The sequence below is a fragment of the Aspergillus sclerotioniger genome, assembly GCF_003184525.1.
Source record: "Aspergillus sclerotioniger CBS 115572 chromosome Unknown BO94scaffold_1, whole genome shotgun sequence".
Classification (NCBI taxonomy): domain Eukaryota; kingdom Fungi; phylum Ascomycota; class Eurotiomycetes; order Eurotiales; family Aspergillaceae; genus Aspergillus; species Aspergillus sclerotioniger.
In genome coordinates this window covers 459,794-486,368 of record NW_020290991.1, presented here as the reverse complement: position 1 = coordinate 486,368, position 26,575 = coordinate 459,794, and the positions used below count along the sequence as shown (strand labels likewise).

Genomic DNA, 26,575 nt, shown 5'->3' with positions numbered 1-26,575 from the left:
ATAGCGCACTGCTAACGTGATATGTGGCCTGTGATCAATCAATCTACCATTGTTTTACCTGTTTTGCTTACGCCTGAGCACATTGCTAGATATCCGGGAGAAGGACTAGAGTGCACCTGATAAGACTTTATCACTGTGAGTTTTGAGACTGTACTTGCTTTGATAGTAGCAAGATGATATGAAACTTGGCTCGGACCCGAAGTGCTATATCCACGCTAATCATATAACTATTTTCCGGGTATCAGTATATTGCTCCTTCATATGTTAGTATGACCTCGATACTCCGTGGCTGGTTGCTACGGTTCAAAATCTACCATAAGGAGTTATAGCCTTTGTCAAGGGAACTCAACCCTGTTGTAAATTTTTAGATAAAAAGAATTCAGTGGATTCCATAAAGAACCTCCTTCATCTCTTCCTCAATGGCCGCCAACACCTCCTCCCAATTTTGGACCTGTTCATCGGCCTCCTCCTTTGTTTCCTTAATCTCTTCCCTTCTGATCTTCTCAGCGCGGATTTCATCTACCGCAACAAACATTCTATCTCTCAATTCGCGCCACCTCTTCTCCTCAGCGGCGGCCTCGGTCTACATACATGATCATCAGTCAGAAGTTACAGTAGTGGCTGGTAACGAGAAAGAAATGGTATACACTGACATCGTTGGGCCCCGGGCCGGCCCCCTTCTGCTGCTGTTCCTGCTGCTGCTCTTCCTGCTATAAGTGTCAGTTGACATCGAAACAAGTGATTCGCAAGTGAGATGATAGTATTTAATGTTGTATAATCGGTCGGATATTATTATGGTTCTTTGGAAACGAGGAGAATGGGTGAAATGGAGTATTGAGGGGGATACTATACTGACCTTGGCTTCGGCTAGAAAGACTCGGTTAGTATCGTTCGGCATACGTGAGGTGGATTGGGCCTTTTTGGGGTGGAAGGTACTTACCAGGCATGTCTGCGGTTGTGGTTGTGGTTGTGGTAGTGATAGTAGAGTGATAGTAGTAGTAATAGTAGCAGTAGTAGTAGCAGTGGAAGTGGTAGTGGTAGTGGTAGTGGTAGTGGTAGTGGGTGTGGGTGTGGGTGTGTGGTGACGGTGAGTAGAAATCGGGATCAAGTTATCCAGGAGGTGAGCGTTTGACCAAAGAGCAAACATGACTCCTGAGGCTTCCTTCCTCTACTCCACTACAAGCATCCGATCACCAGATTCTCGCTTGTGGTTTCTTTCTTTGTAAGAAGTCAATTCATCTTCTCGTCTACTGGCTAACTCTTTGGAATCATCATCTTGATAGCTAGGCACGAGACCACCAAGTCACTTTCATATCCTCCCTGATGATTCACACTTCATAGCGTTCACTGTCTTTGCTTTAGCTGCTTCTTCTTCACAATCATGACTGTGCATTTACTCGAATTCCTAACGATCCAGGAGGTGAAGTAATACTAGTTCACTTGTATATATTGATTTGAGTCTTCCATGGCTTGTCGAGGATTCCTTCTCGCAGTCAGTATCCCTTCTACTTTCTCTTCCTTCTATCTCTCTAATCATCTCGCCTTGAACAGCATACTATCTCAATCATTGATATTCCTGGCCATCATGTCAAACTCACATACACATCGGAAATCAGCTGCCTTTGGTCACGTTGTGGCTCAAACTTCAAAAGTCATCTCAGTAATACCCAAGAAGGGGAAAGGGTAAGGGACATTTATACATAACAACTTGTACTGAGCCGCCTTGGCTAAAAACGAATATTCTTGAATTAATTTAGCGGACTCAGTTCCTGCAACAGATCGCTACCCAAGGCGGGTCAAGGTAAGTGACGTTGACTCAGCTGCAACCGATAATAATCGCCTGGCTAATAATGGGATGCGTCTTCCAGGAAACAGTCTAAGAAGAAAAAGAGATACAGTCGCATTCCACCTTTACCTACCTGGCAGCAGATGACTGCGTAGACTCTGGGCCTGCGGGCCTCTATAGCCGGTGCGGTCTCGTCTCCCACAGCTGCGGGCGCCTTTTTTATAGGAAAGATGAAGAAGAAGGAGAAGGAGAAGAAGACAAACAACAAAAAGAGAGCCGGCATGATGAGAAGTGCCTGCGGGTGCCCTTTACATCGACACCGGTGTGTTTCCTTTTCCCATAGATGCAGGTGCATTCCCTTTGGGCAGAGTCCGCATGCTCTTTTCATGCAAATGGACGCGGGTCCCTTTTTTTATGAGCCACCCATTCGTTCGAGAACGGGCGCGAGTGCTCTTTTTTATGGGCTGGGGGAAGCCCTCGTTTCAAACAGACTCGGTGCATTTGTCTTGACAAAGAGACGCAGATGCCTTTCTTGATTTATGGGCGCGGGTAATCTTTTTTATCACTGAGATGGTGTGATGTTGTGGTGGATCTTGTTTGTCTATGGTCGCGGGTGCATTTTTTTTACGGTGTTCGACATGCTTTAGCATGCGTGAGAAAGTCTGTTATGTCTGCGGTCGAGCTTGGTCGATTCAACTCGTATAAACCTGACGTATAAAATGTTCTTTTTAGAAGACGAAGCACAAGCATAAGATATTCGGAGGAAGGGACCAGAAAGGAGCTGGAGAAGCTTGCCGCCATGGAGGGGGAAGTGTACATGTGATGTACGGGGCATTCTCTTTTGCCGTCGAATTCTTCGACGTCCGCTGCGTAAAGCAACTAAAGGTATGACAAATGCCAGTCTCAACTGGGGAGAGATACTAATTACAGTTTTTCTAGTTAGTATGGTTCACACCACCGTCATCACCATCAACAGTTACCTCAACCCTCCTACCACCACCACAGGTGGATGGTTCCTAAAGCAACTAATAGCATAAAGAAGCCCATGTACATCTAGCTAGTGATGCCAACTGACACATATTTATTCAACGTTGCTCGCATACCCAAAACCACCTCTACCAGCAGCACCACCAACAACTCCAACAACATATTCCGCAGTCAAGCGGTTTCTAGCTAAAGAAATCAAAGGTACGAGAACTGCACTCCCCTTTGGGTAGTGATGCAAATTGAGATTCTTCCTAGCTAGTAGTGTCCTTGCGCCACCACCACCGCCGTCACCACCACCGCCGTCACCGCGAAAAAAAAAAGAAGAGCAAGAAAACGTCCCGCAGACAGGCCGTTGCCAAGTAAAGCAACCAAAGGTACTACAAATGACATTCCCATCAAGCTAGCAGTACTGACTAACCTTATCCCTAGTTACTATGTTGCCTTGTGACATGGTCAGGTTTATGTTTTTACTCGGCAAAATAGTTTATAGGTGCGGTGATAACCCGTGGGAGGCGGCAACGCGAATAACTGAAGGAAGATTTCTTAGAGGGCGACGTCCGAGCCGTCGAGAACATTTATAGAGCTCAATCAGATTTGATAGTTGCTCACTCAATAATCTCATACTTCCTCTGCTCATGTCAATGACAATTATCGTAATGTGTTTCTCCTAGAGTACACCACGGACCCTGAAATTTACTATATTGGGAATAGCAGCGGAGGAAGCCCCGACGCTATACTTTAAGAGGAATACATGATGTGTAGTAGAGTCACCTAATAGCACTACTCCCGATATGGACAACTTCAGGGTCCATAATCAGGACGAAGAGGACCCTTGATTAGGTTGAGCTGATGGAAAAGATAAGGGATATCAGGGTGGAGATTTGCGAAACCCTGGTTCGTAAATCTCCACTGTAGCGCCGCTGCCAACACGATATGTGGCCTATGATTGCGCGACGGTGGCTCTTGGCGTCAGGGCGTAGGATCGATCTACCATCATTTTTACCCGTTTGGATCACGCCCAAGCACATTTGTCTAGGTAGATAGCACGCGGAAATGACTGAGTACTCGATAGTATATCAAGAGACATTGGCTCAGTCAGACGCGCCAAAGCGCATTTCGGACCTTGCCTACCCGTGGGGGCGGAAAGGCGACTCCCTCTTGTCGTGGCTCGAGAAATCCTTGTTGTCTCTCTCATTGTCATCTCCAACATCTACCGTTATACTTCCATCGATCTAAAATGTCTCAAATCCAGCTTATCATCAGCTGTTTCCTACTCATATTATCCTCTCCCATTGTGATGGCTACATGCTATGCGCCCGATGGAACGACCACTTCGGACTCGCGATACATCCCCTGCATCGGGATCCAAAATGAGTTTTCAATGTGCTGCCGGCTCAACGATACGAATCCGGACCTGTGCTGGCCAAACGGCCTGTGCTACTGGCCGGCAGAGAATCAATATTATAGGAACTTTTGCTCCGATAAGTCTTGGGAGAGTCCGAATTGTTTACCTAGGACGGTGTGCGATGATGCAGTAAGTGCTGAGATGAGGCAGGCCGTGTCGAAAGGGAACCCACGAGGGTTTGGACCTAGATGCTTTAAAAGAAATACGCTAATTGTATTTCCTTTTGCTGAATAGGCAGGGGGGTCATCAACTGCAGCCGCTCAGGTGGTGTGGTGTGGCAATGATTCATACTGCTGCGGTACCAACAACGATTGCTGCACATCCGATCAAGCATTCTCCCTCAAGTCGACATTAGTATCCATCGGCAGTAACTCCACGAGTAGTGGTACGGCGACAGTCACTGCGACAGTGACAGATATCGTGAGTGCCGGAGGTGATGGGACGGAGGAATCATCGAAGAAGAAGAGCGTCGCGATTGGGGTCGGAGTCGGTGTCCCTCTAGGGGTCCTATCGATCGTGATGCTAGGAGCTGGTTATCTGTGGGGAAGAAATATCACCAGGGCAAAATATGAGGCAGTGCAACAAACGTTGCCAGAAGGCCAGATGTATGCGTTTAGTACGCTGGAGGCCAACTCAAAGCCAATCTATGAAGTTAGTGAGGCGCTTCCAGAGTTACCTGGGAGCGGGAGAGTTTCGACTTAATGAGCGATAGAGATTTGGAGAACTCTCTTCATATCCCACTCACATTCGAGATTCGCTCCTCTGTAGAGTTTGGTCGTTTGAATCTCCCAATATCTCAAGTCGAAGATATCACCCAGATCAAACACTGCCAGTCCAGTAGGGTTTTACTGCCTTTTCTTTGCCCTGCCTCTTCTCCACCCATGACTTTGATTTCCTCGAGTTCCTGCCGGCTCAGGGGGCGAAACAACACTAAATTCTCTCCTGTGTGTTGATTTGAGCCTCCCGTGACTCGTCGAGGAATCCTTCTGGCAGTCAGTATCCCTTTTCCTTCTCCTTCTCCTCCACCTCCTTTATGATCCATCTGGCCATCTCTTTCTAAGCAGCATACAACAGACACATTGGAAAATTGCCTTCTGTGGACACTTTGCGGTTCCAGGCTTCAAAAACACGTCGATCATTCTAAGCATGCGACTCTAGATGTGGAAAACACCCGACAGGATGCCAACAAAGACCTTGACAAAATCCTTGGTTAATTGCAGATTCCCTTGCTGGGTGGACAGCGGCTAATTCCAAGACGACGTCCGCGTTCAGACGACGTCTTCGATATTGGCATCAACGAAGAGGTCAATATTGTCATCTACGAAGTCGGCAAGCAAGCGCATCTCTCCATCTGCGATCCGCTATACTAAGATCCAGTTCGACGAAGCGACAATAGACAAGGCTTGCTCCTTTCATGCAGACGGCTATGAATGAATGCATTGGTTTGGACGGCTTGTCGTATCTCTGTCATCATTATCGCAGTAGTTGTATCTATAAGAGTTGCGTAGGCATTTTACAGGGGAGAAAACTTGAATCTGCACGAATGGACTAGATATGTGGAAATCGATGACCTGTGCTCCAGATTTCAACTTCGCATTCAGTGGTTAACATGAGAAATAGATGATGTACATATACAGGACATGAGACGCCGAGAGGTAAATATACAGCTCGTCCCAAGGGATGAAAACCATGGTAGAACTTGTCCGGCTTGCGATCACCATCGATCTCATCCAATTCGTTAACTGAGTCTTTAACCCGGAAACGCTTCCTTGGATGAGTGGTCATTGAGTTCATCGAACTCCCTCTTGAGTGTGATATCATCGGTTTCCCGAGAGCTCAGATTGCTAACCCCCGTGTCGATTATCAAAACGATCAGCCATGTTTAACCCACGATTGTAGTCATTCAAAGTATGATACGTGGAGTAAAGTAAAATAACTAATCCATAGCGAGGCCCGGTAATACTCCCAATGGATACAGCGAGGCGAGGCCCTTTTGGGATGTCACGGGGCATCATTTCACCGTCCTTGGCCTTCTCGCTCGCTCGATTTCTTTTCTTCCTCTTCTTCCCCTTCTCCTCCACCATCACCACCACCACCATCATCATCACCGTCGTTGTCGTCATCTCCCCCGCTCCCCTCGCACCATGGCTCGTAAGTACTCACATGGTGAACTCCGATCCTAAAGCTAGTAGCAGTACTGATTTTTGGTCTGCTCTCTAGCCAAGCGGAAGGTGAGTTCATAAAGCCCGTTCCTCTTCTATGCTTCTCCTATTCCTTTCTCGCTCCAGATGTAACTTCCTTGTTTTACTTCACGATTCTGCTTTCTCTCGATTATGGATGATCGAGTTCGTGCTGTTTCATCTAATGGTGGCACATGCATCTCACCATGTATCTGAACCACCCTGGAGATGTCAATACTATCTGGTGATGCGCTGTCTTATTCTGGTCCTCAGTGGATGAATCCTCGTCATAGCTCTCAGGCTTTTCAACGAGAGATTTTGTTTTCTGTACTTTGAGCATTTTGAAGAGATATACTAACAGTAGAGCAAACAGTTCGAGAACCCCGCCCCCCTGAGTGCCGCCGCCGCCGCCCCTTCGGGGGTCAAAAAGAGGAAGGTTGAGCCCAAGGAGAAGGCCAAGAAGGTAAGCCAATAACCAGTGTAGGAGTACATCTAGCTGATTATTGTTATTGACAGGTCCCTGCTACTGTCCCGGCTCCTGCTCCTCCTGCTCCTGGCCCCGCCGTCGCCGCCCAAGAGCGGCAGAAGGTGAACACTTCATTCTCATGTCATGTTTGCACATGGTTATTTGGTCATTTTCATGATACTTTAATGGTGATTTACTTCGTGTGTGGCCTGTAAAGGCCTTGGGATACATACAGAGAATCTTTCCTTATTATCATATTCCTGTCTTTGACGTCTATACTATCTGTCCGATGAGGGATCTTGATCCTGACGCCATCTTTTTATGCTTATCCGATCTTAGTATGATATCGATGCTAACTTTGTTACAGGCCGCCAATTTGCTGTTCGCGGCGGGTGTGAGTGTGCCCGAGGGGCTCCTCCCTGCCCCTCGGGTCCTCACGCCCGCCCAGGTGCTGAGAAGGGAAGAGCTTCTCGCAGAGTTAGAGAAGAAGAGGAAGGCTGAGAGGCTCCTTCGGGGGCAGAAGAAGACTACTGGCAAGCAGGTCAGAGCTGCCAACGAGCAGCATGAGGAAATAAGTAGCGCCCATGAGGGGTTAGTGCGGTCTCTGAAGGAGACTATCAGCGAGTTGAAGACTCTAAGTCTTACTTAATTTGAAGTAGACTTGTGTTTGTTTTCTCTTGTTTTAAGTTTATTCCTTTCTTTTTTTAATCTTATATACTCTTAATTGTTATCAAATTGTTTCTAATATGATAAATGGCTTTTCATTTCAAGCAGTAAAAACTCAAATGTTTCGTAGACTGCAATAGACTTAGATGTCTCCGTAGGTTAAACATTGCCATAATCCTCTCAAATTCGCCGAGCTAGTATCGGACTACCCAATTACTACTACAGCAGGAACCCACCGATTCTCGAACATTCACAGGACCAAGTCAGGCTACGATCAACAGCAAGAGGTTCTTAACCCTTGGCTTTTGTTCATCATTCGGACACCTCTTTGTGGCTCACTTAGATACTCTCCAGCTTCAACCTTTACTACTCTTCAGAGTTTGGTCCTTTGATTCTCCCAATCTCATGCACACTCACTCAGTCCATATACTACCTTAACAGACAAGAATTGCCCAAAAACTGACCATCTCTTCTTCACCTTTCTGCTGACCGTGTTCCTCTACAACCACGCATCTCCTCACACGTAGCCATCCCCAAATAGATATAAATCCTTCTTCACTAACCCGGTCCGTATTGGTATTTGTTCAACCAGCTCCTTCTTTCGAAGATTTTGATGGCTACTGGGGCATTCGGCCTTCCACAAGGCGCTATAGAAAGATTCGAGTCCAAAAATGCTGTTCTGGAGAGAAACGGATGTTGATGCGGAAGAGTACTTGCATATAACGGCTATCTAGCTAATAGCACACGCCAATACTACTTACGGACACGAGGTGTGGTATTCTAGGATCATTAGTCGGCTCCTGATTCCCATAGAGGAGCAGGGGTTTGCGGTGAGACATAAACCTAGCATCTATGTAAATCAGCGACAGGAGAGGTTCAATCAGGAACATGTCACGTACTTTGACCCGTCTTGGAAGATAGTATGAATAAGGGATTTCTAGCTTTTTTGAGGGTGTTTTGATTGATTGAGGAGTGGATGAGAAGAAGAAAGATGACACGGATGGGAAATGGGAGGAGGGATTCATGACCACGAGTAGAAGAATGCAATGAGATGAAGAATGGATTCGGGGGACTATTCTAAACATTGAATTGTTGGCGAGGAAAGGTAAAGTGAAGAAGTAGGTGAAATGAGGAAAAAGATGACGATAGGTCAGCAGTATATCCAAAGCATCAATACGAACAAATTATAGCTTCGCAGGCGACGATTCGACATCAAACTCAGTCGTGCAGAGCAAAAATGTATCCTTCAAAGCCTGTAGACACATTAGCATCCCCAAACAGCCTAGAATCTCGAATAGAATCTCACCGATAATCTATACTTCTCATTGATCCCCTGATAGTCCTCTCCAGCAAGCATATCACAAAAGTGCCGAATCGAAGGGTAATGCACAATCGAGATCTCATTCCACCAATCCTCTTCCCTCTTCGCCCAGTCCCCCCTAGAATCCACCGTAGCATTGTCTGCAGTCTTAGGCTTCACCACATTACCAACCAACTTTGCATCTCCGCCTCTTTTTCCCGCCACTGGAATGAACGCTTGTCCGTATTGATAGTAGCTCTTCTTCCCATCTGGCTGGTTGAAATGAAGCAGGTTCAGCATCGTCACAGGACCAGAGTGCTGGGGAGTAAGCTCGTCCATGAAGGAGATAAGCTCTGGAGAAAGCTCTAGATTCTGGGAGCTCGGTTTGCTGCGCGCTTGGTCTAGAGATCCGGTGAGGGGGATCGAAGGGGCGGTCCGTTTGAGGGATTCATCCCGTGATGCGTAGGTGGAGAGTAGTTTGGATGGGACTCCCACTGTAACATAGTACTGAGTCTTGATCTGTGACTGAAGAGTAAGTGGGATTGGGGGGGAGTCTGGGGGTGGCTGGATGAGGACAAGAAGGTCCCATGGTGTTCTGGTCAGGATGTCTTTGTCCAAGACAGTGGGACGGATCACGGCATGACGCGGTCGAGAGCTGACGATAACTTTCCGCGTGGACCGGAGAGAATTGAGGAAGCTGCTTGTGTCTGTGGTGAGTGAAAGCAGGTAGAGCGATGCAACTGGCATGATGTGTGCTTGCTTGTGGACTAAGAATTGAGGTTGTGAAGCGGTTGAACGAATGTCACCTGCGGTTGTCGATTGTGGGGTCGATGGGGAGATAAGGGTCAGGTCTAGAGCATTTAAATCCGAAACACGTCTTGTAAGTAGGAGCAATAAGGTACCAAGTTGATAGTAAGGTGGAATCGAAGCTTCCTCACATCATGTCGATGGCCGAGGAACGCGGGGATGCCTCGGCAGTCGGCACACTTGCCCCTTGGGGCCTCCGCAGCCCGCACGTCACGTGGACCCCCGCATTGTCTGCAACTACAGCAAATATTCTCAAATGATCATCAACATACCGATATCGGAACTTTTTTCTTTAGAAGTGGAGATACTATGTACGTCAACATCGGTGGGGAGTGGGATAGCTTAGATGATGCAGTGCATGAATGGCCGCTACTGTCAGCCGGGAAAATGTTCATGACAGGCAGTGGGCGTGGATGGCACCGACTCAGTGAATAGCCAGTAGCCTACAGGCTACATGCCTCAAAAGCCTCAAAGGAGACGTCATCTCAAGATGGCACGATCGGCAGTCAACAGACTCCGAAAGCCGTGGTTAATGCTAGTTTCAAGCAGGGTCATGGAGCCATGCCGTGAAGAAAACTTCATGGCTTCTCCGTATGGCGGAGAGAATTAATTAAACTACCCCACATCTCCAGTTTTCCACGCTTACGGAACAGACTTTATCCTCCTCTACCAAGTGAGTAACGAATATTCTGAATTCCCATAAATATCTGGAGCACCATGGGACACTTTCGCAGCAGTAGAAAATCCTACCGTCGCAATGAGACGCCGTACGTTCCTCGCCTCCCTCAGCGTGCTGTACAACTGTGTCTCAGTAGAGGCCAGTCTCACCATCCTCTTCCAGAATGACGGCAACTGGACAACGCACGCTGAAAAGCCAGGCGCTCTCTTCATCAGCGATGCTTTGCCCTACCAAGATGCGCAAGCCACCTGTGCGCAGTACAACGAAACGCTCCTCAGTTGCAAGAGCTATGACGACTTCCACTACTCATTCACATACCAGCAGTATCTGAAAAACATCGACTCGGATCAGCTTTTCTGGTCGTCCTGCAGCTCAGATCATCCGACAACCTGGGAGGGAGAGCTTGCTAATACCTCATCATCTGCTGCTCTTCCGTTCCTGTGCTCCAATTCAGCCGAGTTTGTCAAAGAAGTGGATACCGACTATTTCGTCTTCCCCCGAGTCAACACCAGTGCAAATGGCGTGACGTTCGAGGGTTTACGCGACCATATGGCATTCAGGTTCCTAGGCATCCCCTTCGCTCAGCCCCCCGTGGAAGACCTACGCTTCAAATATGCCCAGCAATGGACCGAAGAACCTTATGTCAACGCCACCAAATATGGACCTGCATGCATTCAGTCTGGCTGGTATGACGGGAATAGCTACGGCCTGAATCCCTGGGGTAACAGCGAGGATTGCTTACATCTGAATGTCTTCACCCCGTCCATCCCATCTTCAAGCGACAACTCACCCAGACCTGTCATGCTCTGGATCCACGGTGGCGGCGAGACCGAAGGCACCGGTGCCGATTCCACCTTCGACGGTGACAGTTTCGTTAGCCGCAACGACGTCGTGCTCGTTACCATCAACTACAGACTGAACATCTTCGGCTATCTGAGTCTCGACGACGCCGCTGTCCCCGGCAACTTTGACCTCACCGACAAGATCGAAGCCCTTAAATGGGTCCAGAAATACATCCGAGCTTTTGGCGGTGACCCCAACAGCGTCACCATCTTCGGCCAGTCTGCCGGCGCCTCATCAGTCATTGATCTCCTCACCACCCCCAAAGCCAGTGGGCTCTTCCACAACGCCATTGCGCAGTCCATCGCAGGCCACGTCGAAACCGCCAATGCCTCCGCTACTGCCATCCTACCCTACATCCAGCCACTCTGCAACAGCACCGGAACCGAGCGTTTGGAATGCCTCCAGACCCTCCCCGCCTCGACCCTCCTAAACATCAGCTCTGGAGTAACATGGGACACGGTAATTGACGGCCATTACATCCTCGACTACCCCGTTCCCCAGATCGCAAAGGGAGCCCTCAACCGCGTGAACTTCCTAACGGGCTTCATGCCTGAAGAGGCGCAATCAATCCTCCAAGACTCCATCTCCCCCAACGCCACCAACTTCAACACTACCCTCCAAACCCTCGTCACAAGCGCATCCATCACCGAAACCCAAGCACAAGCCGTCCTCTCTTCCGGCCTCTGGACTAACTACTCCAGTCCCTACAACGCCACCATTCACGTCGACTCCCCCGCCGGGATGACCTGTTATTCCAAGGAATTCGCCGAAGTCGGCGCCGCCTCACACTCCTATGAGAGTCTATACGTCTACCTCCACCAGCGCGCCTACGGACTCAACTACTACGATTGGTATGATCTGTGCACTTACCCCGTCGGCAAGCCAGAGACGCCCTACTATCGCTGCCACTCGGGCGACCTCTATGAGGTCTTCGGCACGTACTATCTCTTTGATCTGCCCGTCCGTTCTCAGGAGGACATCTATTATACGAATATGGTGCAGGACATGTGGGCTTCATTTGCTCGGACGGGCAATCCGAACGTCGATAAGGATTATCTTCGTGCGAGGGGATATCACAGTACGCTGCAGTTGACGACTAGGTGGAATTGGACGCAGTATGAGCCGGATAGCGCCAAGGTGGCGAATCTGCAGTATCCGATGCCGTTTTATTCGACGCTGCCGTATCTGGAGGAATGTGCTGTTCTGGGTTTGGAGCATAGTAATTGAGAGGTGGAAAGGTACTTTGATATTTTGATTTGGGGTTGTGCGTGTCTTTCGCTGTCGAATTGGTCCGTGAAGGGCAAATTTATCCCTGATACCGGGATGTAGTCATGAGTTATGTACCTACTACACGTTAGTAGCATGATGCCTCAAATTATTGGTTGTTGAATCTAGTACGTTAGATCTTCGAGTTCGACTGCTTTCCCATCGCTAGTAGTATGCCTCAAAATCCAGTCGGGACTGAGGACACCCCTGCAGTGTCCCCTTGAGCCTATTCGTTCGATAAAATCGAGATCAAATTGCTCCCTCGGAGGTAGTCATTCATTCATTCATCTTCCATAGACGATGATGACTATTACTCCTCCGCAGACGGCACCGTTCGCTCATGCGGTTCGACGGCGTCAGCCTCGAACTCGATAAGGCGTGCGCCGGTAGTTTTCTCCATATCGGAGGTTGTTCTTCGACTTCGCCCTACTGGACAACGAGAGGTCCTTGCGGCTGTCGATGAAGTTGTCCAGAAAAGTGTGCTATGTTTTTGAAGGTATTGAGGATGATTTTAACATCCCGTAGCTGTGCCTAGAGGATTGGTTATCAGTGTTTAAAGTATGGCGCTCTCCTACCCAACGATGCTTCGTTCTTCGATACTTGGGACATGTCAGCTTCATTCCAAGACAATTCTGGTAAGGGCGACTTTGTGTTCGTCTTCAAAAGATTTTCCCGGCTATGGACCTTCCTCCCTTGCGTTGATATTGTGTACGCCCGCACCCAGAGCGTCGGTAACCATTATGTCTCTAAGGGTCCCTCTAACCTTCCGGCTGTCATGCTTAGGCGTTTACTTCGTGTGAGCAGATGTTTCATCTGGACATCTCTCTTCCTCGTGCGTCGAGAATTAGTATCGGATGAAAGAAGTAAATCAACAGAACAGTAAAGGAATAGAAGGGAGGAGAAAAAGAACAAGGATAACAGTAGCACTTCTTTGACAACAGTAGCCATGCCCCCTAGAATCTTGATCTTAGTGTATGGTAAGTGAACCAAGTTACCCTCTCTCAACCCTACAGTACCTCAAAGGATACAACCACCAGCCTTGTTCTACATCAGAGGTGCAGTGGCGGGACAATATAGCCCAGCTATATGCGCACGCCTCTATGCAGTATCCGGTGCAAATAACAAAAAGGCGAAGATGAGATAAGCACCGGAATACTGGTGACCATATGTACGATCAGCGACTGGAGTATTTATAGCGTCGATGCATGAAAGAGATGTAAAGGTGTAGCTCTGCTCACTGTTGGTCAATGCAGAATCCAAGGTTTTGCAGCATCATGGACGTACTAAGCCAGTTATAGACCCGTCGCCAGAAACACGGAGAGCGTGAGAGCTGTCCGAGGATGAAACAGACGCGAAAAGGTGACTGAGACAAAACCAGGAAGGCATTACGGCACTCTCTGCTTCCTATTCCAGAAAGTTTGCTGCGTTATCGACTTTCCATATATGCGTGGCTCTGGGTAAGTTCATGTCCTGTGAGTTTTGATGGGTCTGACAGCGTTAGTAACCAGATTCTTGCTTTACATGGCAAATCGCCCACGTTTCTAGTATCAATTAAGCGGGCTCTATTGGCCCAACTGAGGATAATATGAAGATAAATCAACTCGAACCAGCAGGGCATGACTAGCCTATCACACGATTGTCCAAATGATGCTCATGTTCGCTATTGGTGGGCAATGAGTCTAATACTCAATGAGCTCTGCAACGGAGCCTTGCCATCGAAGGACCAAGATAAAATAATACCGTGGCTCCTCGACAACACAAGTCATGTACAGACGATCAAATGCATCCTGATCAAGGTCGATCGATGTCCGACGAGGGATCTGTCGATCCCCGTTTCAGGTGGAAGTAATGCATCCAAGGAAGATCTCTGTTGGATATCCATGTCAAGCATAGAAGCAGACGTAACTGGTAAGGCGGTACCAATGAATAAACGGACATGGTCTTTACGACGAGTTATCCCGTAGTAACTCGCAGCATCAAAGCTCGAGACTAGATGATGATTAGACGATAGGCCACACCATGATCATTGTATTCTCGCCGAGAGTCAAAGCTAAGAGACCGTTTCTTCATCTGTAATGTGTAAGTATCTCTGGAGATAATATATCTGAAGGACCTTGAAAGGCTGATAAGATAGTAGTTGGATGTACGTATGTACACATGGTGACTACCCTGATGCCGCGTGTAGTATACTGAGATGGAGAAAGTCTGGATATGAGGCAGGATGATTGATTCTCAATGATATGGAACGACTAATGAGGAAGACGAGATATAGTAGATGAAGGAGCTATAATAGTCATCAAAAAGAATCAGGTAGTGATGAGTGACATGTGTGAATGACTCAAAAATCCGAGCTGAAGACTTAGAATAAGACAGGGGATGAAAGGATTCGGAGGTAGTAGTGGGAAACATCCCGTACAAGGGTGCCTTTGGGATCCGGAATCCCGTGACATGCCATGTCCCGTGTTGGTTAGTCATACGAGCCTCAAATAAGCCGCACATCACGTGATATCAAAACCGCGATACTTTAACCTCAACATACAAAGGCTATGAAAGTGCTACGGCTAAGCAACGAACAATTTATGAGGGTCATTAAAGCAAGTCTTGATTTCATACGACCGTAATCTCTATTAACATGATAAACGAAAAGCGAACCGAGCTCCTCACGTTTAGAACTCCTCGTCATCAGACACATCCTCACCACGCTTCCTATATCAAAAGTTAGCATCAGAATCACAAAATAAAGGGACCGGGCAAAAACATACTTTCTCAAGAGACGCTCCTTACGCTTCTTCCTCAATTCGGAAGAGGTAAGCTTCTTCTTCTTCTCGACGACAGTCTGGGGCGAAAAGTTAGCATATGACTCAAAATAGCTTCATAATAGCTCAGAACGCTTTCCCCTTTCTTACCTTGTTGCCCATAGCGTCAGTTATTTCACTGGGGCCTTCTTTATCCTCAAGACGAGGACCAGATCCTTGTCCTTGAACCCAGTTGTGGCCAGAGGGGGTCATGCGGCCATCCATGACAGCCCAGACTTCCTCGGTGAGGTTCTCGGTGAACTCGCGGGAGTGGGTAATGATGATGACACCACCCTCGAAGGACTTCAGAGCCTTGGACAGAGCGCCCAGGGAGTCACGGTCCAGGTAGTTGGTAGGCTCGTCCAGGACGATGACGTGGGGACGCTGCCACGAGCAGGCGGCGAGGACAACCTTGACACGCTGGCCACCGGAGAGACCGCGCATGCGGGAGTGGGAGACCAGCTCGGCATCGAGACCGAACTGCTCGCAGTGGGCCTCGATCTCCTTACGGACCAGAGGACGGAACTGACCACTGGCCAGAGCCTCCTTCTGATCAACCTCGGCGACCATCTTGGCGTGGGACTGGATAATGTCGGAACGGGGAATCCAGGCGTTGTCGCTGGTCATCATGGGAGTCCACTTCTCGCTCTTCATGCCGATGTTGTCACCCAGCAAGAAGGAACATTCGTACTCGTAGCTGTTCTTGAACTTACGACGGGAGTGGATACCAATGACACGACGGGGCTGACCCTCGATCTTGTAGATCTTGTCCATGGCCTTCTCATCCTCGTCGGTGACGATCTTGTTGGCACGGTCCATGGTCTCACGGTCCTCACCGGTCTGGAAACGCCACTGGATGTACTCAGAGGGGGTGGAATCGAGATGGTTATCGATGTGAGCGAAAGCGTGCTGCTTAATGTAGGCGATACGGATGTTCTCGTGCTGGTAGACCTCACCAGCGGTGGGGATCAACTCACCGGTCAGAACGTTGACCAGGGTAGATTTACCGGCACCGTTGGGACCGATGACAGCAATACGAGAGCCCAGAGAGACCTGGAAGGAGATATCCTGGATCTGAGGGCGGGGGGTACCGGGGTACTGGAAGGTCATGTTGCTAACACGGATGATAGCCTTGGCCTTGGTCTTGACACCCTCAAGGAAACCGGGCTCGGGGAACTTGAACTCCATCTCGGAGGCACCGAGCTCGTAGTAGGAGCGAGCGGAGGGGACACGCTTGACGAACTCGCTCAGGTTACCACGGTAACGCTTGAGCTTGAAGCGCTCGTAGTGGACGACGTGCTGGATGACGTTGTCCAAGAACTTGCTGTCGTGGGAGACGATGATGGAAGTGCAGGGGGAGGTGCACAGGTAGTTCTCCAACCAGGCAACGTTCTTGACGTCCAAGTGGTTGGTGGGCTCGTCCAGGAGCAGGATATCAGGGGACTCGAAGACGGCACGGGCAAGGGCCAGCTTCATCTTCCAACCACCAGAAAGGGAGGTGATGGGACCCTCGAACTGCTCGCGCATGAAACCGAACTCCTCGAGCTTGGCCTCGACCTCCTCCTGGGCGGTCTGGACACCGACCTCGCGGAGCTTCTTGATGGTCCAGCCGATGACGGTCTGCTCGGTATCGGCAGCGTCCAGGTCGTGCTCGACGTAGACGGTCTTGACCTCGTCCTTCTTAGGGAAACCCTCGAGCTGCTCGTTGTTGATGGCACGCATGAGGGTGGTCTTACCGGTACCGTTGGGACCGAGCAGACCGTAACGCTGGCCACGCTTGAGGCGGAGGCTGGTCTGGTTCAGCAGAATCTTGGCACCGTAGGCCAGGGAGAAAGTGCAGTTGCACAGATCCTCACCCTCCTCCTCGTCGGAGAGGACGGCATCCTCAGCGGCAGCACCGGGGGAGGCGCGCTTGCGGAGGGTCTCGGCGATGGGCTTGGCCTCCTCCTCACCGACGATGGCAGTGATGTAAGGGAGGGCGTTCTGGGTCCAGCTGGTAACCTCGGCGTCCTTCTCGTCAACGAGCTGACCAGCAATGGCAGAGACGTAAGTGATGACGGGCTCGGACTTGTCGGCCTGGGCCTGGAACTTGGCGGACAGGATGTCCTTGAGGATGGCAGAGACGGTGGAGATGTCACCGGCGGTGGAGATCTCGGGGATCTTGCCGTCCTTGACATCACCGACACGGGAGAGAGTCTCCAAGGCCTGCTTGGTCTTTCCACGGGCCTCGGGGTCGGCGAGGGTGTCGTGGTTCTTCTCGAGACGGGGCATCAACTTGGGCAGGAAAGGAGCGACGATCTGGGGGTCCTCCACGAGCTTACACATGTTGTCGACGATGACCGCGGACTTACGCTTGATAGCGGTCTCACGCTCAACCAGACCACGGTCCAGCAGGGGAACCATGATGGCGAGGGTAGGTCCGGTAACATCGGAGACGAAAGTGGTGGCACCGAGCAAGTGAACGGTCTCAGCAACGTTCTCAGGCTTGGCGATACACTTGATGAGCTCGGGAATGAAACGCTCGATATCCTTGTTGACAATCAGACCGCAGACCTTCTCCATGGTGGAGTAGGCAGCCTTCTTGATGTCGGCCTTGGTGTCCCACATGGCCTCGGAGACGACGGGGATCAGCTCGGGGACACGGAAAGAGAGCTGAGCGGGGGAAGACTCGACGAGAGCGTTGATGCACTCGAGAGCAGCCATCTTCTCCTGCCACTTCTGGGCGTTGGAAACGGACTCGAGGATGGCGGGGAGGATAGCCTTGACGGCGTTGCCGTTGACACCCTTGACGATGGCGAGAGCAGCACCCTGGGCAGCGTTCTTGACGGGAACCATCTTGTCACCGACGGCAGCGAGGACGGGGCCGAGGAGGGTAACGAGGTGAGGCTCGACACCAGGGGCGATGGTGGAGTGGGAGGCAATAGCACGGATAGCCTCGCAGGCACGCTCACGAACGACGGCATCCTTCTTGTTGCTGAGCTGCTTCTGGAAAGTCTCAACAGCCCTAATGCATCCTGTTAGTGGACTCCTTCCCACGACGGAAGCGGGGTCCTAAGGGGGCAGGCAACCTACTTGAGGGGGAGGGTCTGCTCGGGGATGGGACCGCTGAACAGGTGAGCCAGGTTGTCGGCTGCAGCGTTCACCTCATCCTGAGAGGTGGAGATGTTGAGGTTCTTGATGAGGTCCTCAAGGACAGCGACGGACTGAGCCGTCTCCTTGCCGGAGACGGCGGGAACAGAAGCGACATCAACAGCAGGCATTTTGATCGTAAAAGCGCCGAAAGACGAAATCGTTAAGTCGGAGGAAGAGAGGAGAAGAGAGGAAGAGGGGCGAAGAGGAAGCGAGAACGGGTTCTATTAGGGTATCTCGATAAGATGGGGCGGCCCACGAAAACTGCGTCTGAAAAAGCACAGGACACAGGAAACGCTCTAAAACGGCCACACGGCAATCTAATTTTTTGTCCGAAGACGAGAAAAAACAAACACAATTTTTGAAAAAAGAGAGGATCAAACCTCTAAGAGAGATGAAGGATGGGAGGGAGGGAGAGGAGGAGGAGGGGGATGGGCAGGGCAGATGGGGAGGGATGATATTTATCGCTTTGTGGCCTGTTTTTCGCCGCCCGATGGCTGTCCCGCCGCCGATAAAAAATTAAAGAAAAATTTTCACGCTGTTCCTTACAATGGTCCCGCACTAGGCCCGCATCCGGCCTAGGCTGGATGGCTGTCGAAGCAACCAGTCCAATCACGTCCATGGCCGCACCCCCCTCCAATCTGCACCTGCTTATTCGTTGGCTGCCAACCCCCCTTCCCGGTAGTTAACACTGCTGCGCTGCTGATTAAGCCGCAAACTCTCCAGGTTCCCTGTTCGGACCATCCGAGGATGGCGCTCGAGATTTCACCAGCGCTGGCTATGATGGAGAAATGCAAAGGTTCGTTGCGGTCGCCCCCCGGCCGCTCTTCTCTACCGTCTACGGTAGTCCCCCGTGCGGCAAGGAGCGGAAATGATGGTTGAAGCGGACGGGGTGGCCTCGAGCGACCGAGATTCACCCATCATCATCGGGGTGAAGTAGGGCTGCCCGGTTCATTACACCGTACGTATGGGATGGTCTGCCAGCCAATCCTCATTCAGACCATCCATTATTTTTGTCTTTCAGACGGTTACAACTTGCAAGGATTGTTCAAGAGCCCCTTTTCTTTGACAGGGCTGATGGCCTCAACAGTCGTCACAGCCAGTTTTTTACTCCTCTCTTCTTGATAACAATAAATTCACTCGAATGTTGCAGAATTTTCTTGATATGAAGTATACCAAGCACCCTTCACCAACATGAACCTTGACTGCCCCTCTTCACTACAGTACTTCCGTGGTGGTTGCTGCATACTGCACACCCCTTGATAACGGGCCTTGACACGCCATGAATCCGGGGATGCAACCATTCTGATAGCCCACTGCGGCCGGCTAGTTTCCGCCCCGTGTAATCCTCGGCTTGGCTGGCCCTGCAGATGCTTGCTGCTCTTCCAGTCGCCACCTCAGATCATTCACGAAGCCAGGTGGCGCAGCTCCCCTTCCAGACATCCGACTCGTCGGGCAGAAAGAGTAAAAAATAGAAAATAAAAACAAAAATAAAACTCTCCTGGGTTAAAGTTACACAGAGCCGTGGACTGCCCCAGACCCTTTTCCGTTTCTGCCCGCCAACCTGGACCGCTCCAGGGATGTTACTGAACTGTCCTCACAGCATGGCTACGTTGGCATCTGCATCTCAATCTGTTTGCTCCGCCTTAAGCGACGGGGATCTTAGTACATAATGATCCGATAATAAGCATGACCAACATCCCCAGAATTGTGATCGACATACAGTAAGACGCAGACCTGGGGAATCCTGCCCGAGACATGGCCCGGTTGGCTAAGAGAGTCATCAAGGGGAAGGAGCATTATACTTTGGCGCTTGGATGTTGTTCCCCAGAGAAAACATTGTTCCCAAACACGAAGGGAGGCAGAAACATACTCGGGCATAATCCCGGGGTTTAAGCGTCGTGACCGTGTCTGAAACGATGGTTTATTGCAGGAGACTACGCATTACCGCCATTCGTCTGACTCATGGGTTTCTCATCGTATTAAAGATAATTTTTATTTGCCCTGGGCCAGAAATCGGAATGATCCTAAGTGACCACCACCATTTCTACAGTGCCTGGTCTAGCCTGGATTGTTGACATGCAGACCTGCAGCGCCAACGTCAACCCGGGGGACCGTGCCTATGTACTTACGGCGTCACTCCCTTATCGCCCTTATCGAACCATCGATTTTTGAGTTCAAATTCTCCGGATCCATCCAGCCCTTGTTCCCCGCGAAAGACGGTGGCGACCACTATTGCCACGTCAGGGTGTGGAATTAGGGCCTTTTCGGTTCCTACAAGTACTACTGGTCCGAATGACGGGTCAACCAATTGTTCCTTAATGGCACATCGCAGCTTCTACGGGGCACACCCAGCACAGCACCTTCATCGGTAGATGGCGAGGTGTATAGAGACAGCTGCTGTCTCTGCCTTTATTGAACCATCATGGTTATTTCATCATGCGTCACCCGAACCGGACTTCCGTTTAGAGGATATCCTCTCCCGTCTCCCAGGCTTCGCCTCTTTTGTTCCCTGGTACTCGAAATTGGCTACTTTCTATACTTCGGCATCTCCCCGGGACCTATACAATAGTTGCGGAATAGTTGCGTTGCCCTCATCAGCCATCATCATATAGTCCATGTAAACATTTCTTTCCCAACAACATCATGCAGTCATCTTGTTCTGACGCATCTCCGTTAACTCATCCACTTCCATGGACCGGTTGACCAGATGTATTACTCAACCTAGACGCTTCCATCAACTATATCCTCTTCCATAGCCCCCTTGACTAATAATTGTTATCTCGAGACTGCATACGCACCTCTCACTCCGTCCATCGTCATCGTTACCGACTTCCTCCAGTGCTTCAGAAGCACGTCATCACCACCAACGACAACATAATAACCATTCCGCCGGTGCCTTTGACGATTCGGCCAAATAAGCCATGTAGAGCAGCCTGGTACTCCCATAGACCTGCCTTATTTGACTGAACCGCCAAAGGCAGGTTAGTACATCTGTCTATGAAAACTTATGGATAGATGATCCAATGCATGTCGAGACTTCCACACATCTGCCCACTGTAGACAGACAAGGCCACCCGAACCCTTGTTTATTGCCACTTTTGCTATGATATGGCTATATTTGCATCACTTACCTAGATTTCTTCATATGTACACCTTTTCCCTTGAACCGGACACACTATGCGTTGAGCTAACATTCTATGCAGTGCCAAATCGCTGGGATTAGGTCCTGCTCTCACATTGTTTGGTGATAGTACAGCAGATAATCGATACTGGAATATATAACAGTAAAAGATAGGAAAAATATATCAACAGCATCATTGGTCTAGTGGTAGAATTCATCGTTGCCATCGATGAGGCCCGTGTTCGATTCACGGATGATGCACTCTTCTTTTTTCTTTTTGCTTTTAGTTTCCCCGCCAATCATAGCTTCTTCTACGCCATCTCAGGCAGCACCATCTCCGATTTTGTTCCAGAATTGCATTCAGGAAATCGTTGTAGGGGTCATGGGTACTACTACTCGTGCCCCACAAACGGAAGTTTACAATTACTATATTCGTTACTCGTGGTGTACAACATGTCTTTCGATTGCTTTCTCGCGTCATTGACGCTGCCAATCAATCTATGAATACCATAACCTGAACTAAGCAAAACGCACTGTCACCAATAGCAGATACTTCAACGCTGCATTCAACCCGAATGTCACACAGGGAATGCCACAGAAACCGCAAAGGATTCAGGAGGAATCGCTGTCACTTGAGGAGCTGGAACTCGAACTCGAACTCGAACTTGAGCTTGACGAACTGGAAGCTGATCGACGCTTGTACTTGCCATGGTGCTTCTCTTTATGCTTCTTGCGCCTGGTCAAAGCAGGTTTTAGTGCATGGGTCGCCGAGCAGGATAGCAGATAGACTTACAACTTGCTTGCAATTTTCATTCCTGCAGCCCCTGCCAATGCACCTCCTGCGGCACTCAGCACTCCGCCTCCCAGCTTATGGCCTAGAATGCCCCCGCCAGCTGCACCGGCTACAGTCGATACCAATCCTTTTTCGCCCTCTGGCGGTGTGGTAACAGGAGGTCCTGGCGGGGCATCATAGTACGAAGCACTCTCCCCTTGTTGGTACTGAGGCTGTGGATGATACATCGATTTATGGTCATAATTCATGGACATGGTTTGGTCATGTCGATATTCGCCTACCGGCTGCTTTGCGTCGTAAGGGGGTGCATAGCTTTGTTGAGGGTACATGGGAGGGTTGCCGGGTGACTGGTAGGAGCAATGATTGTTGTAGGGCTAGATGCTAATCAGCTCTTTGTTTCTCCAATATCAAAACTTTCTCCACAGTTCATGATGCATGAGCGTATGGTGTGGAAAACACAGATGGCCATGGCTACCGGGCACACCTACTGCAACCTGGTCGTATGCATACTGAGGATTCTGTTCAGGTTGGTATTGCTGTGCGGGGTAATCTCCAGGAGGGTTTCCATAGTTCCCTCCTCCAGTTTGTTGGCTGTAGTAGCCATATTGAGGATGACCGTACTGTTCATTGTAGTGATAATTGCCGTATGAGCCCGACATGGTGGTAAAGACAAGTGATGATCTGCTCCTCTGGATCGACTAAGACCACGCAGTGACGAATCAGTTGAGGCTATACGACACATGAACCTATATGGCTTCGCAAGGAAGGAATAAGCAATGCGATTGCCTTTTCTCGAAGACACAGGAGCACTTTCCAGATTAAACAACTTATGTAGTGACTATAGAGTGCGGTAACCGACGATCACTGCTTGAGATATTGGAAGGGTTCTGCATACCTTGGACAGCACTGAATCGCATAAGCGTACTAGCTAAATGGAAACCGTTTGGAGACAACCGCTCAATAAAGGCAATCCCAATACGAATGCCCACCGGTATCGAAGGAGGCTTGTGAACAAAGAGATCCTTCCTGCGTGGCTGGATGGTTCGAATCAAATCGATCGGTAAGCGCCTGGCTTAGGTGGCTTCCATGCAACATGAGGATATGACAAAGAACAGAATGCTTTCAACAGGTTACATCGACATTTGGGACCAAATCGTGACCCGGCACGTGATGGCTTCCATGGCAGGGAATCTCGATCCCTGTCGTCCACTCACCTCCGCAACCTCCTTCAAGAACAAGATTGGTTTCCCTATGCCCCCACGAGACACAGTGGTATATCATTGATACCGAGTGACTATGAATCGAGGGTCTTCTATCCAAGTATATGATACATTCCTTCGAATTGATGACAGTTGCGGTGTGGAAGAACCCATACTCCTAAGCTAGCATTCCATAATGAACCGCACTACCCTGACCAAGTGTGCTCTCCCAAGCCACGTCCCATTGCTGAGATTTTTTGATGCACAAAAGTTAGTCTCTCAGCGAAAGTTGATGTCTTCATCTTCTTATCGGTATTTCTGGTAAGTGGCCTCCTGCTCAAGGTTCCTGTGCTCTTCTAGCTTACTTGTTGTTTCCATAGTGGCATCCCCAACAACGCCTAATACACGCGAGGAATATGAGAACACGTTCGTGATACCGTTTTAGTGATGGCATATATCACATCAGCTGAATAGACGCTGACAAATCTGAATGGATCCATTAACGAGGTGCTTCGTCTACACCCTCCAATGGCATCCATATCGATGGCGCTTACATACCTGGCAACATGATAGTTTCCTGCCTGCAGTGAATACGAAAAAGATGTGAGTACCATACCATCAACTAAAGACCAAGTTGGACTAAGACTGTGGCCCTTGTAGCCGATGCTTTCTACTGGAATGCACAGGGTATTATCCCTGAACGGTGGTGCAAATACCAGGAGATGGTCAAACACAAGCCCGCCTATGCCCCCTTTCTCAGTCGATGAGTAGATACTTCGTGTTTCCCCTGTGTCACCAGAGAAGGTGATCTATTGCAGCACTAATTTCGTATGCCCCAGATACTTACGCCTGTATTGGCAAACCATTAGTAACCATTAGCATGAGAGCAACCATTTCGCAATAATCATGGGATTTGACATGCAGCTGCCACCAGACGATGACGGCACATTACTCGAGAGGAATATGAGATAGCATTCCTCTAGCTTCGTCGAAGATATCCACATCGTCTCAAGAAGCTGTATTAAGCGCCAGTCCTACTGTGGCTGAAGCACGCTGGTATTCACCCCTGTCTGGAATGACCTGGAACTGTGCTTGTGAAAGATGGCAGTTTGCATTACCAATCAGCAGATCTTACAAGTTGTACGCGATCCAGGCAGAGTTACATCTGTCAACCATTCATTTATTGATTCGAAACCAAGGTAAGACACCATGACACCTTTTAGCGGACAAGGGCAAATCAACAAGCTGTGTTCTCGGACCTCGGAGTATGGATTACTTCATAGAAGATTGTGGCCACGAAGTAGCAGGAAGGCAGCTGATTACCGTCCTGGGGTTATATATAACAGGAACAGTGTGGCAAGAGACGATGCTACTATCCTTCATTCCGAGCGAACAGGCTTGAGGAGAGTCCTGGTTGTCTTTGCTTGGGTATAACAGACTGCCACATAATCGCCAAAGGTGAGGACACAGTCAATACCGGTGCAAATGATAACGGAATGGGTACTGATCTCTCGCGTCTCCTATTCATTGCCTGACAGGTTCTCTGATCTTTGCCTGCAACATATCCACTGTGGTGTCAATGGGACACCCATTTCTACCTACGGGACAAGATGCGAGCGTTGACACCCATGTGCGGCTGCAACACAATCCATGAGACATAATTGTCAAATATCCGACCCCCTCGAATGCCGATGCACTCTTTTGCTAGCAGGACGTCGGCCCACTTCTCGGTCGTCTCCTGCAAACGACAGGCTATCCCATTCCTGAGCAATACCAGTATCTGCCCTTTGCCCGGCACCACATTATCTCCTCTTTGGGACCGTATCCGCAGCGCCGGCCGATCATGATGACCTACACTGACCTACCAATTGTTATGAGCATCAACTTTCAGGATAACCGGGGGTCAACCGTTCGTGTGGGTATTGAGCCAATCTGCGAACTAGGGGGGACGTCGGTAGACCAATTTAATCAGGTTGTGACGGTCGCCAGGATATCAGCATTGGGACCTGAATGTGGGTGCTCGATCGGAAGTTGTACCATTATTTTGTGGGAGATTTTGGGATCCGAGGCGGAGACAACCAAGCTGAATAACTTGGGCCCAATCCCGTGCAGTCGATGTATAGTATTGGGTTCGACGTCAAAGAGACGGGCGTGGACACGAAGGCATATGTCTTCCTAAGTTGAAGGAAAGAGCGTCTGGCATACCTATGCTGCAGCTGCTGATTCGCTGGGACGGCTGGATGGGATGGTCCGGCAAGTGGTTGAGCATATAGGAGGTGGGGGGTTCAATGAGTATACGTACCTGGCTTGAGATTATGTCGAGCCGCCAAATCTCAGGCCAAGATTCATGGGATGCACGGGGGATTGAGGCTTGAAGAAGCCGAAAGTGCGTGGACGCTGGGCGGAAAGTTAAAGGATCCAGCTACCATGTACCTGTGGGGCTTGGAGTTGGTCCGTCGGCTCTGGGGGTAGCTGGAAGATGACAGTTGGTCGATGTGAGTCTCAGTGGCGAAGAGGAGGAGGGAAAGGAGGCCAAGGCGGGCAGCCAGCCCGAGCAAGGTTTCAAGACTGGCATACTATGAGATCCGGCGTGGATGCGACATGCCCGTTCCGAAGCTTTATTTTCCGCTGTTTGGAAGGAACAACATGTTCGTGGCCAAGACTTTGGCGCAATTCTTCCAATCGCTAGGCTGGACGGAACAGGCTCGGACATATGTGGATAGCGTGCAGTATCTGTTGTGAGTCTTGACTTTCCTTCTTGTGGTCCAGACTGACCAAGATAGTTCCGATGAGAAGCTTGACCAGTCTTCTGTGTCGTTGGCGTATACCGAAAAGGCCAGGGTCTATGTGAGGGTGCTCTACCACTCTAGCCAGGCCTAGAATCAGTCTTGGTATCATTATGGCACAAATGTTATCTGTGGACCATGGACAGTTGCATAACACGGTATGCGTAAGCGAACAAAGGGTCGCTCCTGGCCGTCTTGTGCGACCACGCCAGTCGGTGAGTCAAGCCTGGCCGGCCAAGAGGGTAAGTATATAGGCTACTTCCTAAGTAAGACGGGGGCCCATCCGGACGAAAGGCAATTGGCCCGCGGGGTTTCGCGTGGCACCAGCTGACCCGACTGAGATTGACTGTCCCCGCGGGCATGG

The 26,575-nt window shown here is 49.8% G+C and overlaps 10 protein-coding genes and 1 non-coding gene across 11 annotated transcripts; 6 read left to right on the top strand and 5 right to left on the bottom strand.

Annotated features, from left to right (window-relative positions):
* Positions 1-379: 379 nt before the first annotated feature.
* On the bottom strand, positions 380-1,147 carry BO94DRAFT_541129 (uncharacterized protein; the record flags this gene model as incomplete). Its single annotated transcript, XM_025613033.1, has 4 exons — positions 380-583; positions 654-707; positions 857-916; positions 941-1,147. 4 exons carry the CDS (start codon positions 1,145-1,147, stop codon positions 380-382), a joined length of 525 nt encoding a protein of 174 aa, XP_025473056.1.
* A 2,863-nt stretch (positions 1,148-4,010) lies between these two features.
* BO94DRAFT_580155 (uncharacterized protein) lies at positions 4,011-5,548 on the top strand (the record flags this gene model as incomplete). Its single annotated transcript, XM_025615305.1, has 4 exons — positions 4,011-4,307; positions 4,413-4,794; positions 5,337-5,387; positions 5,451-5,548. 4 exons carry the CDS (start codon positions 4,011-4,013, stop codon positions 5,546-5,548), a joined length of 828 nt encoding a protein of 275 aa, XP_025473055.1.
* A 1,340-nt stretch (positions 5,549-6,888) lies between these two features.
* BO94DRAFT_570628 (uncharacterized protein) lies at positions 6,889-7,518 on the top strand (the record flags this gene model as incomplete). Its single annotated transcript, XM_025614833.1, has 2 exons — positions 6,889-6,946; positions 7,192-7,518. Coding segments are annotated over 2 exons (340 nt in total), but the record flags the coding sequence as incomplete, so codon positions are not given.
* A 752-nt stretch (positions 7,519-8,270) lies between these two features.
* BO94DRAFT_480996 (uncharacterized protein) lies at positions 8,271-9,724 on the bottom strand. Its single transcript, XM_025608843.1, has 3 exons — positions 8,797-9,724; positions 8,390-8,743; positions 8,271-8,333 (listed from the first exon to the last, which is right to left on the bottom strand). The coding sequence occupies exons 1-2, from the start codon at positions 9,535-9,537 to the stop codon at positions 8,675-8,677; spliced, it is 810 nt and encodes a 269-aa protein (XP_025473053.1). The 5' UTR covers positions 9,538-9,724; the 3' UTR covers positions 8,271-8,333; positions 8,390-8,674.
* Positions 9,725-10,354: 630 nt separating this feature from the next.
* BO94DRAFT_505431 (carboxylesterase) lies at positions 10,355-12,470 on the top strand (the record flags this gene model as incomplete). The annotated part of the gene is made up of 1 exon (XM_025609539.1): positions 10,355-12,470. The coding sequence occupies one exon, from the start codon at positions 10,355-10,357 to the stop codon at positions 12,344-12,346; it is 1,992 nt and encodes a 663-aa protein (XP_025473052.1). The 3' UTR covers positions 12,347-12,470.
* Positions 12,471-13,375: 905 nt separating this feature from the next.
* BO94DRAFT_5226 (uncharacterized protein) lies at positions 13,376-13,886 on the bottom strand. Its single transcript, XM_025610190.1, has 2 exons — positions 13,670-13,886; positions 13,376-13,615 (listed from the first exon to the last, which is right to left on the bottom strand). Exons 1-2 carry the CDS (start codon positions 13,769-13,771, stop codon positions 13,484-13,486), a joined length of 234 nt encoding a protein of 77 aa, XP_025473051.1. The 5' UTR covers positions 13,772-13,886; the 3' UTR covers positions 13,376-13,483.
* On the top strand, positions 13,887-14,434 carry BO94DRAFT_5225 (uncharacterized protein). The gene has a single exon (XM_025610184.1). The coding sequence runs from the start codon at positions 14,002-14,004 to the stop codon at positions 14,347-14,349; it is 348 nt and encodes a 115-aa protein (XP_025473050.1). The 5' UTR covers positions 13,887-14,001; the 3' UTR covers positions 14,350-14,434.
* A 609-nt stretch (positions 14,435-15,043) lies between these two features.
* On the bottom strand, positions 15,044-18,743 carry BO94DRAFT_570625 (putative translation elongation factor eEF-3). The gene is made up of 4 exons (XM_025614832.1): positions 18,253-18,743; positions 15,292-18,184; positions 15,148-15,221; positions 15,044-15,091 (listed from the first exon to the last, which is right to left on the bottom strand). Exons 1-4 carry the CDS (start codon positions 18,438-18,440, stop codon positions 15,052-15,054), a joined length of 3,195 nt encoding a protein of 1,064 aa, XP_025473049.1. The 5' UTR covers positions 18,441-18,743; the 3' UTR covers positions 15,044-15,051.
* A 2,880-nt stretch (positions 18,744-21,623) lies between these two features.
* BO94DRAFT_t30 lies at positions 21,624-21,694 on the top strand. Its single transcript has one exon. It is a non-coding gene; the product is annotated as a tRNA-Gly (tRNA).
* Positions 21,695-21,768: 74 nt separating this feature from the next.
* BO94DRAFT_5176 (putative glutamine-serine rich protein MS8) lies at positions 21,769-23,160 on the bottom strand. Its single transcript, XM_025610002.1, has 4 exons — positions 23,122-23,160; positions 22,715-22,972; positions 22,227-22,600; positions 21,769-22,169 (listed from the first exon to the last, which is right to left on the bottom strand). The coding sequence occupies exons 2-4, from the start codon at positions 22,883-22,885 to the stop codon at positions 22,046-22,048; spliced, it is 669 nt and encodes a 222-aa protein (XP_025473048.1). The 5' UTR covers positions 22,886-22,972; positions 23,122-23,160; the 3' UTR covers positions 21,769-22,045.
* A 1,844-nt stretch (positions 23,161-25,004) lies between these two features.
* On the top strand, positions 25,005-26,167 carry BO94DRAFT_551970 (uncharacterized protein; the record flags this gene model as incomplete). The annotated part of the gene is made up of 5 exons (XM_025613565.1): positions 25,005-25,055; positions 25,137-25,542; positions 25,642-25,717; positions 25,738-25,893; positions 25,993-26,167. 5 exons carry the CDS (start codon positions 25,005-25,007, stop codon positions 26,165-26,167), a joined length of 864 nt encoding a protein of 287 aa, XP_025473047.1.
* Positions 26,168-26,575: the final 408 nt, after the last annotated feature.

What these genes read in the sequence shown, in the direction of transcription:
- BO94DRAFT_480996 (XM_025608843.1), bottom strand. Translation starts at nt 9,537, where the DNA reads ATGCCAGTTGCATCGCTCTACCTGCTTTCACTCACCACAGACACAAGC. An exon ending in ATGAGAAGTATAGATTATCG is followed by an intron (nt 8,744 to 8,796) that starts GTGAGATTCTAT and finishes ATGTGTCTACAG; the next exon opens with GCTTTGAAGGATACATTTTT.
- BO94DRAFT_5226 (XM_025610190.1), bottom strand. Translation starts at nt 13,771, where the DNA reads ATGCCTTCCTGGTTTTGTCTCAGTCACCTTTTCGCGTCTGTTTCATCC. An exon ending in ACGGGTCTATAACTGGCTTA is followed by an intron (nt 13,616 to 13,669) that starts GTACGTCCATGA and finishes AACAGTGAGCAG; the next exon opens with AGCTACACCTTTACATCTCT.
- BO94DRAFT_5225 (XM_025610184.1), top strand. Translation starts at nt 14,002, where the DNA reads ATGACTAGCCTATCACACGATTGTCCAAATGATGCTCATGTTCGCTAT.
- BO94DRAFT_570625 (XM_025614832.1), bottom strand. Translation starts at nt 18,440, where the DNA reads ATGCCTGCTGTTGATGTCGCTTCTGTTCCCGCCGTCTCCGGCAAGGAG. An exon ending in GAGCAGACCCTCCCCCTCAA is followed by an intron (nt 18,185 to 18,252) that starts GTAGGTTGCCTG and finishes AGGATGCATTAG; the next exon opens with GGCTGTTGAGACTTTCCAGA. An exon ending in CTGACGCTATGGGCAACAAG is followed by an intron (nt 15,222 to 15,291) that starts GTAAGAAAGGGG and finishes TTTTCGCCCCAG; the next exon opens with ACTGTCGTCGAGAAGAAGAA.
- BO94DRAFT_5176 (XM_025610002.1), bottom strand. Translation starts at nt 22,885, where the DNA reads ATGTCGGGCTCATACGGCAATTATCACTACAATGAACAGTACGGTCAT. An exon ending in ATGCATACGACCAGGTTGCA is followed by an intron (nt 22,601 to 22,714) that starts GTAGGTGTGCCC and finishes ATTAGCATCTAG; the next exon opens with CCCTACAACAATCATTGCTC. An exon ending in ATGAAAATTGCAAGCAAGTT is followed by an intron (nt 22,170 to 22,226) that starts GTAAGTCTATCT and finishes TGCTTTGACCAG; the next exon opens with GCGCAAGAAGCATAAAGAGA.